The 21,864-nt window shown below is 36.2% G+C and overlaps 1 protein-coding gene across 1 annotated transcript in view; it reads left to right on the top strand.

Moving 5' to 3' along the window:
- Positions 1–153: 153 nt before the first annotated feature.
- The window catches only part of LOC118743941 (sodium channel protein 60E-like), a 54,622-nt gene continuing 32,911 nt past the window's right edge, over positions 154–21,864 (top strand). Inside the window, exon 1 of the mRNA XM_036476703.1 lies at positions 154–219. Within this exon, the coding sequence (XP_036332596.1) occupies positions 183–219 (37 nt within the window). The 5' untranslated portion in view covers positions 154–182. The remainder of the gene's footprint in view (positions 220–21,864) is intronic.

Below are 21,864 nucleotides of genomic sequence, written 5' to 3'. Positions count from 1 at the left end.
AAAAAGCAAAAAAAAAAACTTAAATTATCTAACGAAAATTGCTAAAAAAAAACCACACACAAAAGAACAGCAACAAATCCATAGCATAAACAAAGTAAAATTGAACAAAACCAAAATCAAAACGAAACAAATACGCAACGAGTCCAGAGCATAAACCAAAAAAAAAACAAAAATCCATCAAGATGAGTGATGACCAAACAACGCCCAATGATGATAAAGGTAAGTCAAAATGTGCAAAAAATATAATAAAGATAACATACTCTTACAGGCGTAAGGGCGGCTAAAGTAGACAAGGAACACAAAAAGTGAAATAATAAAATGGTTGTCATGTCGAAATGACACAGGAAAGCCAGAGTGTTACAATGGGTCAAGTGGGATTATTTGCGCCTTTGAGTGAGGTCAAAAAGTGGTTGAAAAAAAAAACTAAAATGAAATGTCTCTTATCAAGCGGAAGAAAAAAAATACAGAATCCAAATACTAAAAAATAAATACTACAAGATAGTATTACCAATGGAATTTGCTGTTAGGCATAAACCACAATGCTTTCAAAGGGAGTCAAATTAAAGTCAATTTTTTGTGGAATGATTCAATGTCAACATATTGACCAGAGACCGTAACAGTTACGACTTTTATTAAAAAAAAAATCGCTCTTTAACAATTGTTTTTTAACTTTTATTTAATTACTCCTTAAATAACCTTCCTTTCTGACTTTTATTTTATAAATCCAAAATAACAAATATTTTTGATTTTTATCTAAATAATTTGCAAATAACAGTTATTTCTGATTTTTAAATTATATGTCTTATATAACATTTATCGAAAACTTTTATTTATAAAAGTCATAAATAAAAACCAGTCACTTTTACTTTTTAAATCATAATTATAAAAGTCACTTTCATAAGTCGTAGTCAACTTTTGTTTCACAACACCTTCTTAACTGTGAAAAATATTAATGACTTTTATATGCGTGATTTAGAAAATAAAAGTCGGTGACTCATTTATGTTGATAACTTTTAAAAGTAAAATTCACTGACTGATTTTTATTGATGACTTTTATAAATAAATGTCTTCAACGACTGTTATCGAAGATATATAATATAAAAATCAAAAATAATTGTTCTTTTATTTAAATTTTGCATCAAAATTGCAAATAAAAACTTATTTTAAAATTTTAGTCTCGGTGAAAAAAGAAATCGATTGGTATGTATCACGTAGTTGTAGATCATCTGCTGGGAAAAAGTGCTTTGAGAACTGGACCATTCCTGTCCGTTATTGAAACTTAAAAATAAATTTGACTCCCATTTTTGCTTTAAGATTGCATTGCAAGCTGAAAAGCGGTAGCTATTAAAAAAAATCGTTTCATCAAATTCGAGATATGAAGCGGGATTAAACCTGTTTTCTACGGAAAATGGTGACCTTGGGCTTATTGAACCTGAGTAACGAGAATCGTACAATTAAAACAAAATAATATAAAACATAACTCTTCAGTACCATTTGTTCAATATGAAGGATATTCCCTCTGAAGTTGTCGCATATTTTAGAGTCAATCTCCGGAATATGCTGCCATATGAAAACAATTTCTAGGTGAAATGTTCACATCAGAGCTCAGTTTAATTAAGGGCAGATTGGCTACAATTGATTTCCATAGCGCTGTAAGATAAACTGCAACCAAATTACGCAGCTAGTCACTGGAAACCAGGAGCCGTGTTGATGAACACCTCAGTCCTCTTAGAAAAGCGTAACGGATTGGTACACCAACTTTGACGCTGCTTACAGATACAGCAGAAACCCTATTCTCACTAGACTGTTTAAAAGTACAATAACGGTTTGAAGTTAAATTTTCTGCTGCTCCTGAAAGAAATGAACCCTTCGACAACGCCGAAGACAGCAGCGTCCTTACTTGTCTTATTTTATTTTATGGCAAATTATGCTTTTCCAACTTAATCATACAAGTTAGAAATATAAACAAATTATGGTCGTGGGCACGATTGCGAAATATGCAGACTCCTACTGCAGCTATCGGGACTTTTTCTTGTAAATTAAAGTATGGTGTTTGCGGTTGTTCTGAAAAATTTCCCTTTTATGGTGAAAAATATGATTGGTGTTGCACTCAACCCTGTAAAAGTGCCTACTTATCCTTATCTGGCTCGCGCATGTCATAATATTTTCATTTTAAGCAACCATCTGATTTTCAGGGCAACAATCTTCCTTGACAAAACGTCTATAGGTAGAGAATATGCCCACCGGTTTACCTTTATTTTGCAAATAAACACAGATAGGGAAAAGGGCAATATAAAGGCGACATTTTTAAGAGAAACGAAAGCACCCTTACCCACATACATACGCCTTGAAATTAATTCGAATTGGAAAGTAAATAATAATTTTCAAAACAATTGGACTCAAGCGTCATTTAGTCAATTTATTGTCTTCAAATACACTTGATCCTTACTAACTATTTTCTGATGTGAATTTCACCCAAAATGTTCTTTATTTTTTTTTAATTTTTCTGCGCAATTTTTTATTTTTTACTTACATACAAAAAATAAAAATGTATTAAGTAAGTTGTCTTTGAATACTGTTCCTCTTAGCCAATGATAAACTATATTTAAATAGCGACCAATATTTTTCTTTTTTCCCAAACGTAATAGAGTTACTTCGCTACCGCTCCTACATTGCTAGTTTTTGCTAACGACATTTCTTTGTTCCTTATTTCAATCCATACGGAATCTCTGCATTCTGAAATTGATTTGAAAATAATGCCTGCAGACACACAACTACTAGATTTTCGTTTTGGCTGTAAGCCATTTAAACAGTTTTTTGGTCAATGCGTTGAAATTTTTGTTGTTGCTGATACGTATTGTGATTCTTTATGGCTTTTTAATTAACTGCAGAAACAGAGAGGAACATCGGTGCGTATGAGTGACATTTGAATGAAAAGTGGGTTTTTAGTAGAGAAGCTGAGCTGCTTGGGAGCCGAAATGCTGTTGTATGCAACCGTACCTTTGTAAGCTTTGCAGATGTACATAGATACGTCGAAAAGTATTTAGTATTGCAGAGATAGTTCGAATGAAGTATGAAACAGCGGTTTCTAAACTGAATGGAATTGGAAAAAAATTAAATTATTTATTGAGTTAGTTAGTTAGTTAATACACTTTTTGGGTGTACCAGAACAAGAAACATCGCGACCCAAGGGATCTTTTGAATCTCTTAAAGATAGTCTCAAACCCAGTGTGGCCAAGATACCTTCGGCTTCCCTAATAAATCCAAAAAGGGCCTTGGTTGGCGAATTCCTTATAACAAAGGGTTCGACCATTGAAGATTTAAAATAAATCAAGCTTTGTCTGGCCAAAGTCGGACAGTGACAGACAATATGCTCTAAAGTTTCATCAACCTAGAGGCAGAGCCGGTATTCCGACTCTGTGATCTGATCACACCTATTCGGTGCAAGACGAATCGCAATTGGTGGTGACCGGTCAGGTACACAGAAAGTAGTCTGATGTCATTTCTATTCACAAAAAAGAATGTCGTTTCTGTTGAAAGGATAGCCGAGGAGCCTGGCCTGTCTAAGGCTCCACTGCTCCCCAGTACTTACTGTGTACTCACTCAGTAGTTATGGCTCTCGAAGAGTTCAATTCACGCAAATTTTGTTTAAGGGTTTTTCGCAAATACAAAGCAGAGATTTGATCTTCTTAAGCCCGAAACCATCTTCCATCTTCATATGAAAGAAAAATACTCTCCACTAGTATTTACTTGCTAGCAGAATATGTATAACTCTCACTTAAATTACTTTCAAATTTAAGTTATATGTATATCTCATCTCTACTTTAACTGCAAAACTTTCATTTTCCTTTGTGCAATTTTCCTAACTCACGGCGACAACGTACGTACATTGCAGCAAAATGAACTGTTGAAGTTCTGATAAACTGCGTGCTGGGAATTTCCATTACAACTTCATGTGGCACACTTACACTCCCTCGTCGTCGTCGTCTGCTCTGCTCTGCTCTGGTACTGCAGTTATGCAATATAAAACTTAAATTGAAGTTTTGTAAGGGCATGATTGAAAGCTAAAAAGTGTTAAGGTTATAATCACTAAAAATACTAAGTAGTATATGTAAGAGTAAAGGCATAGAAGCTTTAAAGTATGAACTGATGAGAATTTAAAGCTGATAAAAATAAAAAAATACAAGCAAGCGAGGGATATTACTTAGAAAATTTAACAGCTAAAGCCATAAACATAACCGATATTTTTCGGTTTTCGGTTGTCAGCCATCAAGAGCAGTGGAAGTTTTAAAGTTGGGTCATCAAGCTAGTTAAACAAAAGGACCACTAAAGAAAACCGCCGAGTGTTTGAAAGTGTTGCTTTTCCTTCGAAATTTGTGCACCGAGTTGGTGGATTTTTTTTTGATTCTAAAAATATGTTGACCTGAATTGCCTGTAGGTGTATATGTGTGTGTATAAATCGGAAGTGCTTGTGCACTCAAAATGCACACAATATCCGTTTCCGTTGAAGCCGTGGATAGCTGAGGCCGTAAAATATGCATTCAAGCATGCAAAGGAGGCAACTCATATGTCTAAATATGCAATCACTTACATACATACATATATATGTACATACATATGAATGAATTTGCTATAGAAATAATATGTCTTTAATATTTTTGGCTGGTTGGCAGTACGTAAAGTTTTAGAGTTTTTACTTTTATGCACTGAATGAAAAGAAAATGGATGTCTGGTTACATCGTTCCACAAATTTAAATATTTAGTCAGATGTAATTCGCACACAATTTACATGAATTATAAAAATTATTATATCCACTTGGCACAATTAAAATCATAAAATAAACCGCTCTACTCTCACTCAAAAAGTACAGTAGTCTTTGGCATTCTTCACACCCGCGCAAACTTTTCGTATAACTGCATATTTCTTAAAAAAAAAAACAAACTTTAAATTCTGCTTGCTGGCAATTTTATAATTTACTTGCAATACTCGTTTCCATTTGAACTACAAAAAAAAATCGAAACTTAAACTTAATTAAAATCATAGCTGGCGGCTCAAGAGCTGCCGCTGTTCACCTTCAATGCCCTTTGAGCGCAACCTTTCACCAGTTAAGTATGTACTTGCTACTCGCTTATTGTTTCCAAGCTTATGAGCAGTGAATGCCTGCTATTCTTTACTCCTCAGCTGTTTTTGCTTTCTCACTCGATGACTGTTTGGTCAGTTGCCAAATTTTAAAGGCATATCGCTTGATATTGCCAAAAAAGCTGAACCAACTAGCATTCGAATGTACTTATGTGTGTACACTCACGGCAAAAAGTATTGGCACTGAGAAGTTAACAATGTATGCAAGCAAATTTTAGTTAATTTCTTTCGGTGAAAAACTGCAGCAACTCGAAATGGAGTTGCGTCAAAAGGTATTGTGAGCTTCACGAAGCAACTCGAGCTCTTCGCCCGAAATGGAAAAAAAGAACCGGTTTTTTCAAATTGCCACTTTTCGAGTAACGAGAAAACCGGTTTTCGAAAAAATGTGAATAATAGAACACCCTAATTCGTGCACACAATAAAACAAAAATAAATTAAATCTTTTGCTAGAACTAAATATGTATATATTTATACTGAAGTACATATGTTTTTAAGTAAATAACAGTAAAAATTTCAATCAAAAATGATTTGAATTTTTTTGAGCTTTTCAGAGATTTTTAGGGAACCGATAAGGTTTTTGTTTGGATTTTCCATGTTTAATTTTACAGAGTTTTTCCAGTACTCGCGAGAATTTTTTCGGTATTTTACCCATTATACTTTTTGAGACTTGTAGAGTTTTTATCGGAGGTTTTTACAAGGTCCTTTCGGAGTTTTTCTAGATTTTTTGGTATTTAGCGAAAATTTTTCAGTCCAGGAGCAACATCCTTCTAACTGCAATAGTGTTTGCTGGTCATTTACAAGTAGTAAAGCCAGTTGTTGCCTGTACATTTTAAACAAGGTGGGGCAAAGCTTAGTTGGAATTTCTCCATTTCTCCGAACTTATCGCCCATGGTCCGGAACCTTTTTGTGGGCTAACGAAAGCACAAACAGGCGGAGTTCTTAAGCAGCTTGATGCAATAAGCACTGGATTGAGTAAACAAGGCAGAGGCAACTAAGCAGTTTATTTGTCCATATAAAGAGGCTTTAAGAACTCTTTAATTTAGGATGAGAGGATCTGCGAGTTCCACAGAGTATTTCACGGGCTACTTCTCGCCTCATTATCAGCTCAGTAAAATGAGTCCTTCAGGCACGAACATTTCTCAATTTTGTGAGTGGAGCTTCGATCTATATGAAAGCTGAGTGCTTTTTTGAGAAACTCTTACTAGTTATTGTGTAGTAAATTCAGAAAACTTAGTTCTGATGATTTTCGTTGGCTCAAAAACTCATCTGCAGCCCAGTAACGGCATCATCAATTAACCCTCAATGATCTGCCAGCAAAGGACACATAGTTATTTTGGAGTCAGTACCATAGCAATTGCCCTATTTTCTTCAATAAATCTCCACTGCTGCACCAGTCACACTTTGCATCCATTCAAGCAATGACATACATATGTATGTACACATGTAAAAATCCTCATACATATATATGTGAGAACATGTTTGGCTTTCCAACTACCGGAAAATGCTAGTTGTTCCAAGAGAAGTCATAGCGATTGCAGCCAAAAATTTCCTGCTGTTTAATGACCATAAAAGCTACATGTCTCGTTCTGTAGTGTCATTGGTGGCAAGTGAAGCTTTTATGCAATTCGTGCACATATATACACATTTGCATGCATGTGTGTGTGTTTGCACTCCGTTGTGTGACAATGAGAGTTTGCCTGTGACCCATCTGTTGCCACCTACGAAAATTACTGCCCCCAAGCATTTGAGATTATCACACCTCTGCTTCACACCGGCACTAACACCACCTCCACTTCACACCGTCACTAACACCACCTCCATCCCACGACCATTACACTGGCGTCGCGCTAAATTACACCACTTGTACGTTCGCTGGCCTGCCAGCTGTCTGCCGGGAAGTGTTTAACCGCTTGACTGGTTTGCTGTGTTCTACTGTATGAAAAATGAGTCCAGCTGCTAGGAGAAAGAACAAGACTGCGGGTTTCTTGCTCATCCACTCGCCGTCGCCGCCGCCAGGTTTCTTCTCAAATGTCGTTGTTGAGTGTGTCGATTGCCGCCTGCCGGGTGCCGCTTGCCAAGTGTCTGTTTTGCATAGGAGACACTTTACTTGCAAGTTTTGCTAACACTTTACATACCTTTGTTTTCGGTAGCTTCTACTCGTCGTAGTGTTATTTGTCATTCAGTCTGACCCCATGCAATTCCTTAAGCATATTTTCGGGCGCTTCAACTGAATGTTGTATGGCAGCATGCCAAATGCTTTCGCTTACCTTTTCTTGCAAATTCTTGACTTGTTTTTGTGAATTCATGCATTCGCATAAAGATTACTTGTAGCGAATGTGAAAAAGGAAAACAACTGCACTTGTAACTTTTTGCACAAGTCAAGTGTAGAAAAACAAGTGTATACACATTTTTAAATCACTTTTTCTGAATTCTAAGAAATTTCCATGCTTATTTCGCATTCTTTATCGGACTTGAAAAAGTTAGGAGTTCCAATACTTGTTGGAATGTTTCTTGCTATAAACCACTCTTATTTTATCTAGTACACTAACACTGTGATTACTCACAGAAAGTTTTGAGTAACTAACAACCAGTTCATTCTTAATTTGATCACTTTCTTCCTAATTCACTGTGCAAAATTCGTTCGATTTGTCGGCAAAGCAGAATTGTGTTGCTTTTAGTGGAGTTTTTTTTTTTACTTTCTGTCACTTATTTGTCTGCTTACAATGTACAATTTCCTTGGACCGATTTTATTTCTTTTCTTAACCTGTTAAAGTGATTTGGGAGGCACATATGCTAATATATTTCGTAGCTTACTAAAAATTCTCATTAAAAATTTCTCCGTATAGAAGCCTTGTTTGAGTCTGAAAAGCTCTGCTCACCCACCTTAACCCATTGCGGCCCATAGATGCGAAAAAACATCAGAATTTTCAGATCAGCTTGACAAAAAATTACGAGAGATACAGCATATGTGTATCTACATATCACCACAAACTTCAAACTTAACACTACAAATTCGTCCATAGAATCTTATTGGAAGCGTCAGTGTGTCAACGTGAAAAATCAATGCGAAAATTATGTCAACACCACTTTTCCTTTTTGGGTTTATAAAATTGCAGTATTCATTGGAAAAAGGGTCGCTTGCTTGGTCACATTTCCACTTGAGCTCGCCATTTCTTGACTAATAAAATAAGTATGAACGAATAAATCGAAAAATCTTTTGTAATTATTGCTACGTTCATTACTTAACCCCTTAACGTGCAGTGATATGTTTTAAATTTACCTTCCCCCTTGGATACCCTATGGACCAGAAAACTTCGAGGAACAATCACTCAATTTTCCTGTCGAGGCTCCTAATGCGATCGGGCCTAAATGGGTTAATAAGTTGTTATCTGTTACACTGCGTGTATATTGAAACAGCAGTTTTTCTAGGCATGCAAAGATATTAGGGTAATAAAGAAAGAGCTAAATTTATCTGTACATATATAAGTTTTTATGATTAATTTATGCACTCTGCTTTACGAGTACATACAGCCTAATTACATAGGATAAACATAATGGGAAAAATGTTAGTGTGGCAAATGTTAAAGCTGTTTGTTACATTTCTAAAGTAGGCAAGCATTGAGGCATGGTAACCAAAACTAATTTTTTTCTGCGCCACTTCATACGTGGTTTGCGTTTGGCGGATGCAAGGCGGATTCTGAGGCAACCGACAATTAATTTTGAGTCTTTTATTATTTCTTAACAACGGGCTAACCATTGTCCCAAATCTGTCCTACGTCTGGCAGTAAGTACGAATTCCTACAAAGACCCCAGAAATGTTGTCAATTATTTCCTTCATATAAGACCTTATTTGGGTTACCGCAAACTTTTAAAATTAAAATGTGTCAAATCTTTGCCCCCCAGCATTTCCTTTACGTATGGCGCACTCCACGCCAAATCGGACAACATTTGGCTTTTCCATCTGCAAGTTTTCCATAGTTTTTTATGTTAGAGTACAAACTGAGAAAGGTTTCCTTTAGTTTCTTTAAGTTTTTTGACGAGCCGTTTCAAGATACCGATTTACGAAAAATTTTAAAATTTTGCTATTTCCAAGAACTTTTGGAATAAAAAATCAAAAAAAAATTCAAACCCGTATTTCTATAAAATTTTTATAAAAATTTTAAAATAAAATGTACAAAGGAGGTGTGTTCGAGCTACGTAATAATTAAATTGTCGTTTTTTTTAATGCTTTGTTGCTGATGACAAAAATGCTGCAAAAATTTCTCGCTGAATTTGTCATTGCTAGTAAAGAGTAACGGATTTTCAAACATTCGTGTAGAACGTGATGCTCTTTAAAAAAAAAAAGTAACACTGCCGCATTTATTGCAGCTCAAATACACCCAGAGTCATTGCTGCCTAGAATTAGCAATCTTTTGAGAACAAAGAATTATTAAGACAGTATTATCGCTAAATCTTTTCACACATGAATAGCGTATAAAATCGAAGATTGACACATATACGTGTAGATACACATGAGCATACGAATTTATCTGCGCGCTGGACTAAAAAAGTTTCCTCTACTTATGTATACTTTGATTTACTTTTAATATTATTTTTTCTTCAACTTTCACTCCCACTGCACTTCTAACCACACCGAAATTGCCTGGTAAGTGGCTATGATAGGCCAATAAATATTTATTTTCCTCTACCAATAAGCACTGCCACTAAAACGGAAGAGTTATACATATATAACGACAATGTACAAAAAGCATGAAAAATTTGCCACAAACTAGCGAAGAAAGAAATCTATATGTATTTAAAGAACTAAATATGTAACAACTGCCAACTTAAACCACAAAGCAAAATCTACAGGCAGGCTGGGGAATCCAACTTGAGGTGTAGTTGTAAGGCGACAGATTGACTTGCTGCTGCCCTCCTTTTCCCCGCCACGCTGAGTGTCATGGAAAAGAAAAATTGTGTCAAATCCTTTTTGACAAATTTCATATAATAACTAAAAGTTGAAATAAATTCCACTTGTGGTCATAAAACACGAACACTTATAATCCCACAAATACACAAGCAAGCAACTAAAAAAACACATTGCCATACACGAATATTATATGAATTTAATAGTAGCATACAAGCCGTCACAATACGTGACCCTTGTCGCTAAGTGAAGTACGTGCGGGTTTGTTTGGCACAACTACTGTGTCCCGTGCGAGCAAGGAAGCGGCTCAAGGGGAATACTGTAGCTAGTCTGCTAGTCAGCCGCTTCTAGGTAGCACACATACATATATATGTACGGTTCGCTAGTTCGTTAGTTAGTTAGTTAGTTAGTTAACGTGTTTGTCTAAATTTAGCCATAAAAGTGTATGTGTAATGCCAACACGAACGTCACTCAAGCGGCCATTGTGTGCGGCATAGTCACAAGCCGCTAAGTTTGAGCGCCTGCAAGCGTATGCCACAAAATAGAAATTTTTAAGCGACTACGTAATTGTGTACATATACATACATATATGTACATGTATTTGTGTGTGTGTGTGTGCCCGCGCTGGTATTTTGCAATTGTGGTCACCATGCGATATAACACTGCGGTATTTTCGCCATTGCCTCTCACACTTGGCTGACTTCACTTACTTACACTTACACACTGTTTCTTGCATCCTTTACACTTGCTGCGGCATACAAACATCAGTAAGTATTTATGTGTGTTCTTTCGTACTTTGTGCTTTACTTTTGCAAGTACTTTTGACTTGCTTGTTTGCTTTATTGCCTTTGCGGTTTTATATTTGCGTTTTTCTTCATGTTAATGGTGTCAGGGATTAAATAGAGTTTCCACTTTGTTAGATGAAATTTTTACAACCAGCTCGTGAATAAGTAAGCGTACAGGAAGAGTGCGAGCAGTCCTAACGTGGATTGGAACACAAGTCGGTGCTTGTCGAGTTATATATCTACGTGAACTCTGTTCGGGTTTATTTTTTGGTTATTTGCTGCCACTTACCCGCCATAAAACAGTCAAAATTTTTAGCCAAAAAAACCATTACTTGCTATTTTTAGGTTGTACTGCCAGAGTTGCAGTTAACTTTTCTTTTACAGTCCTTTCTTCTTCTGTATCGTTTCTGCACTTTGGCTTTTCGCCTTCGTACTTTCCATTCGTTCCGCGCATAAATCGAATTCGCAGATTAGTTTCTCAAATGGGAAAGTTTTTTTAATAAACATAATCTTATGCTTTCTTTCCGCTTGAAAATTACATACTTCCATATTTACATACTTAAATGAAGCTCAAATTAGGGCGCGTACTGTGAAAAGGAGGCGGAAATTTACGGACACAAAAAATTTCATTGAAATACTTACCTAACCTAACCTGCTATCTCAGAAATTTATCAGACGCTTGCCAGATGGATGAGATTTTTTTCACACGAAAATTTCCCTATAAGTGAGTTTTGTTAAATTTATATGGCGCCAGAATGAGCTTGCAAATAAGAGTACAAGTACTTATATATAACTCTTCGAAGAACTGCAAACCGAGAGCAAACCCGTGATGATCGGAAGATGAGAACAATCGTAAACGTGAATTGTTGGTGAAAATGTTGGACCAAAAATGTTCAACAAAAAAATTAGTTTTGGGCGGGACGATGTTTGCCGTGTCTGCTAGTAGATAAATCAAATCCATTTCGATTTGTTTGTTAAACATTTTGTGATCAAGTGTTCATTTTCAGTTATACCAAGTTAATAGAGATGTGTATTACATTAAAGTTGGCCCGTTAGTACTCCACAGAGTTCTTAGTTGTCTCTATTTTAAGCTTGAGAGCAGATTCAACGCTTTTAGCATTGTAGGTGAGACATTTTTTCGAGGATTATTCCAGTGGGTATGCGTGTGCCCGGTTTTTAATATTCTGCTTTCAGTATCCTTTACTGGAACCAGTGAACTGGGAGCTGTGCGCGTTCCTTCAGCGCCTTCTTATTCTCAATAGTGCTTTCATAAGTAGCTATCTAACGCTTTTACCAACTGATTTTCCAGCTGAGAATTTAGTGGTTTTAGCTATTTAAAATTGTCTCTGTGTTATGATTCGTACCGCTTTTAAGATTGAGAGCTCTGCTTGGAGTACTGAGCCATCTTCGCATAGAGGTAGTAATACGGTCCCCTCTATTCAAGCTTCCACTCCATGGGATGATTTAGAACCAACCATGAACCACCGTTTTGAATGAGCTTTTAATCAAGTTGCGTTGGTGTTCCAGATCTCTCTGGTGGGATAAATTACCTTATACCCCTTATAAATGTTTAAAGTTGGATCAACGGGGCCACAAAAATTAAAACCTAGAAAAACAGTTTTCACCAGTGAAAGCAGTTTTGAAGAAAAAATAAATCGACGGATATGGGCGCACCTAAATGGTGACTTCTAAACAATGGGCTTGAGTTAATTTAATCTTTCTCATAATTGAAATGATCCTCTGTGGCTTTCAGCTAGAGCAATATTTCTAACTTTTCCTTGTTCAACCTTCACTGCAAACTTGCTTTGATTTTTGTATTCAGTTGAGAATTAATTACTGATTAGTTAAGTCTCTTTATGTTAATGCCAAAAGGGAAAATTATGATTTGTAATAGAATCATAGAAGAAAGCCCTCAATCTTTTATGCAGACAAATACGCATAGTAAATTTAATAAACTTTTGGAAAAGAAAATCTACGTAGTGTTGAGTAACAGCTGGCAAAATTTTATTAACAAAGCACAGCCTCGGCATACTAAATTCTTGCATTGAATTCATAAACAAAGTATTCAATTAGAGAGCCAATACATAAGTAAGGGAGAGAGATGCCATAAAATAAACAAATAATTTTTATTATATTGGAAATCAGCAAATCAGAGATATGCCAACCAATTACACTTTGCAAAACTGTAATCGAAAAAAAAAAAAACTTTCGAGCCAACAAACTACGTGACGGGACTGGCAAATGGCACTGATGCTAGACGCGGAGTATTGAACTAAAGGGCGAGTTAAAATGCTGATGAAAAAGATGGTACACATATACCTTTAGGAATAGCAATGCTGGCTAATTTAATTGAAAACAAAAACTGTTCGAAACTTATAGAAACTGCAAAACATAAAAGTAACAAAAAAAAGAAAAAACTGCAATGAATTTTAATTTAAGCCGTAAGCAGAGTGGAAAAGTAAACAAAATGCAGATAAGGCAATAACAACTGCAAGTACACAAGCTTACAATGGCGATAACAACGGCTACAGCAACAGTGCGCTCAATTTGAATGGCATACAAAATCGATAGCGTCAACATGGGCAAGTAAAATTAGAGTGGACGTGCAAAAAAGAAATATTGTTGCAAACAACAATGCGAATGAGTGGGGAAATTATTGTGCAGTCGAGCTAAAAAGCTTCATCCGCTTTATATATATCGGCAATTTGCATAAAAAACTGATATGTAGGCAGATAAAAATTTCACACAAGCAAATATACACAGCCACCTACCTACCTACCTGTGCTTGTGTGCTTATGTATGTAAATATTTGCATATGAATAAGTGAGCGTGTGTGTGTGTGTGTGTGTGTATGCGCGCGCGCATAAAAAGCATGAAATGCACTTAGTCAACATGCGATGGCGGCCACAACTCAACGCTAAAACTCGAATTAATGTGACTCGCATGCCAAGCCAATGCAGATAAGTATTTTAGCTTACAGCAGCGGCTGTTGTCCAACTTAATGGCCAGCTTTAATGGTTAGAATGTCAAAAAGAACATGCGCAAGCAATTGCAAAAAATATTAAAACAATAGTCAAAGAAAAACACGAAAGTTTTGTTTATCAACGGCGAAAAGTGGAACACGTGACAAGTTTTTTAAATGTTGATAGTTTGAAATGTTAAATGAATTTTACTATAGTTGCTAATAAACCAGCGTCATGGCGTATACGCAACTTTTATGCACGAATGAGTTTTCATTTCGCGTGGTTAATTTGATTTTATTAAACTAGCCTTGTTTGTTAGGTATGCTGCAAAATGGTGTTGCTAATCAATTTTTGCTTGTTTTGAAAGTTCCTGAACGCGCTGATGTGGTTTAGTTATTAACGAAGTTTAGTTTAAATGAGCATACAAGTTTCATAATGCGCGAAATGGAAATTAATACAGTTAAGTGCCTTATTAAGCTGCACACTCCTGGTCTGACCAATCACGTTTGGTTTCTATAGGTTTCGAAGCAAATATAATTACCGATAAACATTCAAAGAAAGAAGCATCAATCCTTCTGTTGTACAGGGAAGAATACACTCTCTCACCTGGCCAAACAAGAGGAAGAAATTCAAATAATTCGCTACTGGGACAATCTACCAAAGTAAGAGCATTCCAAAGCGCTTTTAGGTACAAATAACATAAAACGCTTTAAGGAATGCATGAGCTCATCCAAGCAAAATTTATGAATTATTACTGGAAACCGCGGAGTCAATGCAGTGTGTGTAGAGCGGAATCGGAATTGACTGCTGGCGCAGAGAAATTCCGAGCTTTAGGCTCGATGCTAAAATTGCTCTCTGCTACTGTATTAATATTTTAAATATTAATCCAAAATAATAATTATTTTTCACTTTTATCTAAATAATCTGCAAATGACAGTTGTTTTTGATTTTAAATAATATGTCTTAGATAACAGTTATTTAAGACTTTTATTTGTAAAAGTCATAAATAGAAATCAGTCACTGGCCTTAATTTTTTAAATCATACCTATAAAAGTCATTTGTATAAGTCGTAGTAAACTTTTTTCCCCAACACCTTCTTAACTGCGAAAAATTATAATGACTTTTATACGAATGATTTAAAAAATAAAAGTCAGTCACTGATTTTTATTGGTGACTTTTAAAAGTAAAAGTCACTTACTGATTTTTATTGATGACTTTTATAAAGCCTTTAATAACTGTTATCTAAGACATATAATGTAAAAGTCAAAAATAATTGTTATTTTGGATTTATAATATAAAAAACCAAAAATAATTGTTATTTTTTTTTTAATTTTGCATAAAAATTGCAACTAAAAACCTATTTTTAAATTTGAGTCTCGGTGAAAAAAGAAATTGATTGGTATGTATCATTTTGTTGTAGAACATTTCCTTCATAGTGAGTTTTCATCAATAACTGTTATGTTCAGTCCCTGGTATGAGTATGTTTGTTGCTCTTTCACACTAAAACGGCTGGAAATACTTCAATCAAATTTTAGCACCCAAATAGTAATATTTGATAAATTAAAACGAATTATGTACTCATTGCGAAATAAATATGAAAACTACTACCCAATAGAACTGCACCGAGGATATCAGTTTCCTCTCTTCGCATGTAAGTGTTAGGTTCTCTTACCACCTCAGTATAAGCCGTGAATCTCAGATGTAAAAATTCCATCAAATAACGACAAAATTTACAATATCAATATAATTGTGATAACCAGGAAAAAGCCCTTCTTGCATTCTTTATAAAAAGTTTATATTTAGCTTTTTTCCGTATGCACCTCTTTAATTAAAGAAACCCGAATGTAAAGTTTCCTTGTTCACACGAAAATCCTTTCAATAAAAATTGCCAATTACAAAGTGATATTGTGCAGAAAATGTAATTACTTGCATAACAAGAGTGAAAATTAGACTGTGACCAACATGCCACCTATGGCGTTTTCCTTTCTAACGAAAAATGTTACCTCTTCGTTGGCCGCTTTGCATAAACAGTACGAAGAGAGTACTGAGAAGACAACATTTTTGTACGAAAAAGAAACACTGAAAATACCAGGAGCTGCAGGCGAATCAAAATTTGCTCACCACAAAACGTGCATACCTACTTACATATGTACGTACATACAAATGCATGTTGATTACACCACAGCCAATGCCATTCATTACCACTACCACAACATAAAAGTGTACTTTTTCTCACTAGCCCCTTAATTGCTGATTTGTGCGGTCAAAACTGAGAAAATTCTAAAAACACAAAAAGCAATCGAGAAAAGTACACAAAAGCGCACTAACACAAAGTGAAAAGCATTAACAATACAAAATGTGTATATAATTGTAAGTAAAGTGTGTAATGCCAAAGGGCGAAACTCAAGCAGGCCGGAGGGTAAGGAGAAAAGAAGAGTTCATTGCAAAGCTTAAAATAGAAATGATGTTAATGAAAACCAAGCAAAAACTAAAAAAAAAAATGGTATGCGCTAAGCAAAATTTGCTGGCAGCAGAGGTTGCAAAGTAAAACAAAAAAAAACGGTAGGGTAGCAAAAACTTATGCAGTCAATTTGTCTGCGTGCATTGATTACATTTTCGCCCAAAAAAAGTGCAAAAGCACAAACACAAATGCCAAGACAAAATGTATTAATGGTCTTCCATGCTCTCAGGCAAAAAATGTTCATGGCCATGCCCTCATGTCGCCTTACGTGTCTTCCATTCTCACCTCCAACGGCAGCACAGCGCTGCAAATTCATTAACTTCAACGCCGTTGCCTTGGTAAACGCCTTCACACTTCCGCCACTTGTCGCCGTCGCTTACTTAATCAGCACCAATTCACCTGAGGCAACATCCGCAAATTAGAGCGATGATGAGTTTGAGACAAGGCGCAGAGATTTTCCTCGCTTACAAAGAGCACGCAAGGGAACTTTTTTTCTGGACAAAGAAAGCGGAGTGATTATGCAATGCTTTGGGGGGAATTGTACAAAATTTTGAGATAATTTTTAAAATTTGTAGCTTGAAATTTTATAACGCTTACAGTGTTGTGAGCATTATAAAGGAGAAGACGTAAGACAATAAGAGTGTAATTGAATGGATTTTGATTAAATTGTGTGCTCGTTATGGGGGTTGGGTTGCCTGGTGCTGCAACTAAGTTCATGCAAGTAATTACATTCAAAAGTTTTTCATATTAATGGAATTATTTTATAGCCTTACGTTTATCAGAAAAATGTGGCGGTTTCAAGTGAAAAACTTGTCAGAGGAGATAAAAAATTTAATAAAGCAATTCGAGCTTTTTTGTTAGTAGAACTTAGTTTCGTGAACTCTACGGAAAGGCTATCACTGCTTGTTTATATCTTAGACTGTAAGAATATCGAGCCCTAACCACCAGAAAGATGTAAGCGAAATTTTTTTTCAAAATTTTATTTTTGATGCCGAAATGTTCTTAGAGCATCTAGATGCATTTCTAAATCAAAAAAATAAAAATAAAAAAAATAAAATTCGCTTACATCTTTTTGGTGGTTAGGGCTCGCTTACATCTTTTTGGCGGTTATGACTCTATATAATTGAAATATTTTGTACTATCCATTAACAGCTGTTGGTTTTTGTGATAACAACTTCATAAAATTAACATCCATCGCAGCTACAAAGCAATTCGGTAAAATCCACGAATAATACCAATTCCTTTTCGAATCACCTAATTCCCTTCACAAACGAAACATCTGCCGGCTGGTTGCCGTTCCATTATTTAGAAACCCCTAAACGATTCATAAAATATTTTCGAGTTAGGGTGCACTAAAACCTCGCTCTGCGCCAAACTTGCTTTAAAAGCAAACAAAATCCTCATTTAAATGCTTGCGCAGTCAACTCAAACTTTTCTACTTCAAACCAAAGATAAACGACTCCCGCAATTGTTCTTCTAATTCAATACCATTTATTTACATTTTTTTGCAAGTATGAAGAGCGTTAATTGAATTTACAATTGCATTGTCACCATTATTTCTGTTGCAATTTATAAACGCATATATTTCATTTTCATCGCCAACTGTTGCTGCTGCCAACTACTCAGGTTCATTGCAACCAACATTTGGCCAGCTGTGCTTCGCCCAGTGTCAGTTTGCAAAACAAAACAAAAACAAGAAATTTTGTTGGAATTTCTGCAATGACTGCTGTTGCCTGCTGAGTGAATTATTTGCTTGACACTTTTATGAGCATTGTCCGAATGGATGTACCCGCTCATACATGAACGTGAACACATGGGCTTACCTACATACATACATACATGCGTACAATAGTGGGTGTTTTTCAGCTAACCTGCCAACAAGCAGCGCGCTATAAAATTTATTTCTGTTCCACTTCGTAAAATTTTAGTTGGCAGCTGTTGGAGGCGGAACTATTAATTCAAAGATGGCTACAGATGGTTGAGACACTGCTTGCTTGTTTGGTTTTTTGCTTGTCTAGAAAAGGTATACCCACGAAAAGCTAGCTCGCCAGCTGGAGTTATAAAATGGTGTTTCGCATTTCGAAGTGCGTTGAAATTCCATGAAGTCAGCTCAGAGGTGGTTGGAGTGAATTTAAATTCATTCGAAATTTGCTAATGAGCACGCGGTCCAATCACCTCCAAGAGTGCACAGGACTTCGTAGGCATTGAAGGTTTTATTTATTTATTTTATTTTATTTATTTACTCAACATTTTTCCATTAAAAACCCGTTGGGGACTCATATGGATACGTTAAACGAATGGCTGAGGAGTAGGCTCCTCTTTGGTTAGGGTGGGGTTGACAAGCCACTGGTCTCGAGAAGGCGGACGAAATTGCAATTAAGGGCAAAACCGTTCTAATCCGTCCGGGATCTATCTTTTAAATAAAAAAGTCATAGAGGAAAAAGCCTTAGCATTTGCAGCAATTCAAAACTCATGTGGCCAGAATAGAACGAGAAACGGTTGAAGGGTTTCCTGATGCTGAGTACAAAGGACCAATCTACAGCCTAAGCTGCTAACAGACCGTATTGCCATCGGCCGTGGCAAGCGGATTGGTTAGGGGTCCCCATGATAACTTCTACAGAAGCTGCAGAACTGAAAAGAGCTAGGAACCTTGCTGCATGTGCTAAGTAGACATTCGAAGACTTAAAGAGCAGAAGACAATTCATATGCCCAGATTTTTTGGAGAACTTGACCGGCATAGCTACAGTAGGAGTACGCCTTTGCTTGGTCAAAGTTTATTCTGGATTTTTGCAACTTGTTTCTTTGCCGCCTTCACCATGGTGTTAAATCTTTAAAACAACCTCTTTGAACTCGATTAAGAAGTTCCACTGCAAATATGCTGATAAAAATGGCGACATTTATATAACGCCTTGAACGATTTCGATTTGCTTTTTACCTCGGCAGGTTCGACATAAGTTATTTGTTGGAAATCCCATTCTTCCTGCATGTGTTCCTATTAGACAGTGAACAGTCATGATTTCAAGAACCATCCAAAGTTGCAAGCGTTCCTTGTTGAGTCTGGCGTGCTGCCCAACATTTAGTTCTCTACTCCATTTTAGTTTGCCACATCGATGGAGAAGGTCTTAAGCCACTGTTTCCGGGATGAAAGAGATATTCCCACTTCACGTGAGGTATTTTTGATAGAAAGAAACGTTGCAGTCCTGACCAACTAATTTTTCTCACCCAAATCCCCATTGTGATGTACTTGAACGCTAGATGCTTTAGTATACATATATCTACATTTAGTAGCTATTTTAGAGGTTAAAATTAGCCCAATTTAGCCAAGGAACAGCTTCCGTGAATGCTGTCAAATCTGCTGGAAATTCACTGAAGTGATCTAGCATTCGGAAGCTTAATTTGAGTGAAAGTTTTTTGCGAGTATACACCATCATCATGCATCACACGCGCAAGACAAAAAGAAGAAAAAAAAAACTATCGTTCTACATTTATTTTATAACAAAAATTGTGTTTAAAAGAGCAGAAAACAATTAAATCCCACTTGAGAGAATGACCCTTAAACAATAATTTTTCCAGGTGAAAATTTAAAGTTTTCACCATTTGACAACTGCATATTTTCATCCCAAATTCTCGTTTTCTGTTACAGAACACTTTAAGTTTTCACGAATGTTGGCTAAATATCATAAATACATACCTACCATACATATATACATATGTATAAAACATAATAAGTAGTAAGGCAGTGCGTATACGCAACTAAATATTTAGTATTCGAAGCATGAAAGCGAAACGTGAACACAATTTGAAAACGCTTTGGCAAATAAAGTAAAACCCAAAGTACAGACTCTCAACGCGACTTTTTAACGCCAGCAAAACACAATAACAGCAACGGCAAGATTTTTTGAAAATGCTGTTAAAGAGAACAACAACTACCGCAAGCACTTCAGCACTTTTCATTCAATTCAAACAACTACCTACACACGTATGTATGCGTAAGAGCAGCCATGTTTGCAAGCTTAACGGCAACCACTGGTACCACAGTGTATTGTTTCACCGTTGTTTCACTTTGCACGGCTCCCCCCCCCCCCCATGAAGTTTTTCACCACTCTGTTTATTCACTACTCTGTCTGGCTTGCTTTTATTTTCAACCAGAAGTTTCAAAATTTATTCCGTTGCTTGCTTCTGTGGGCTTAGCAAATTCGAACGCACGCAGAAAGAGTTTATTGAAATGTAAAAATCTATCCAATGACGCGCGGAAAGCCGTTTGCATGCGGCAAAGTGGGCAAAACCACAAACGATTTGGGTTTGCCAGCTGCTGTGTAGCTGTTGTTGATGCCTAGGCAGGCTGAAAATGTTTTTGTTTTTTCAGTTGTGAATGATTCAATTTTTTTGCAGAAATGGAGATCGCTAAAGGATTTGAAATTCTTTGTAGATGATATCAGCGAAATTAGAAAAAAATATATGAGCAGATATTTTATAAGCAATCTAAGTTGTTACGCCAGCAGGAAACCGATTCATAAAGACGATGCGTTTTTTTTCAGGGTGAAGTCATAAAAAATATGCACCTTTCTTTTCGTGCGCCATAACGCCAGCCAGCTTAATTTGTGCCATAATTTATATGCAACTAAGCCCTCACCTAAAACCCTTTTATGGTTTTACACTTATGTATGTATGTATGCGCGTGTTCATTAAGCTCGAAATTTAAACAACACGGTGAGTGTAACGAATTCCCATGGCTTTAATTAATCTCAATATTTCAACACTCTAAAGGCGATATGAACCGATTTAAAGGCGCGCTGCTCCATCGCCAAATGTGTCATAATTTATTGATAAGCATACCATTAGGCGCGAAACCAAAGTGGGCGAACACACGCAGGTCCACCGAGAGAACGTAAAATTCAGCAGAAAAGCAAGACAGCGGGGAAACACAGTCAGTGAACAACCAAAAATATAAACTTAATGTTGCCGCATACCTTAATATTTATAAGTATGTACATACATACATATGTATGTAGTATATGTTTATAGGTACTTTCGTCCGTCCACATAAACTTTTGCCTTTACCAAAAAGAGGGCTTTAAGCGAATCCACCGCATGTGCGGCTACTCGGCGAAAGTACTAGCAGGCAATTATGAAATGCCAGCGATTATTTCTAAGCTAATAAATGCGCATGCCACTGCATGCGTAGAAATACACACCTTCAAACCAATAAATTTTTTTGGCCCACGCGCACTTCTTTGCCAACGCCAGAAGGCATTTAGGTACTTAGGCAGCACACTGAGTGGCTACTAAACAGAACTTTCCTTTTGCTCAATTAAGTTTTATATTGGCTTTCTTCACCAAGCTGGAGCTACGATTATATGCGGTAAATTGATTTCCGGCATTTTGGTCGCCAAACTTGTGTACATATATATTTATAAGTGTGCGTGGATAGTATCTACTATGTAGAGTTAGTCGCACGCAGATTGTTAAACAATTTGCTGGTGTGGTGTGATTTTTATTATTGCAAAACTTCTGCGTTTCTGTATTTGACTTTTTTGTGGGGGGAGGGCCTTGTTTTCGTTTGGAAATATACATACATTAGGGCGGATCAATTTGTATTCGATTTCTTT

Source organism: Rhagoletis pomonella, unplaced genomic scaffold (assembly GCF_013731165.1).
Source record: "Rhagoletis pomonella isolate Grant_MI unplaced genomic scaffold, Rhpom_1.0 Rhpom_scaffold_00007, whole genome shotgun sequence".
NCBI lineage: Eukaryota > Metazoa > Arthropoda > Insecta > Diptera > Tephritidae > Rhagoletis > Rhagoletis pomonella.
Note: the sequence above shows the minus strand (reverse complement) of the source record. Positions and strands in the feature narration are given on the sequence as shown.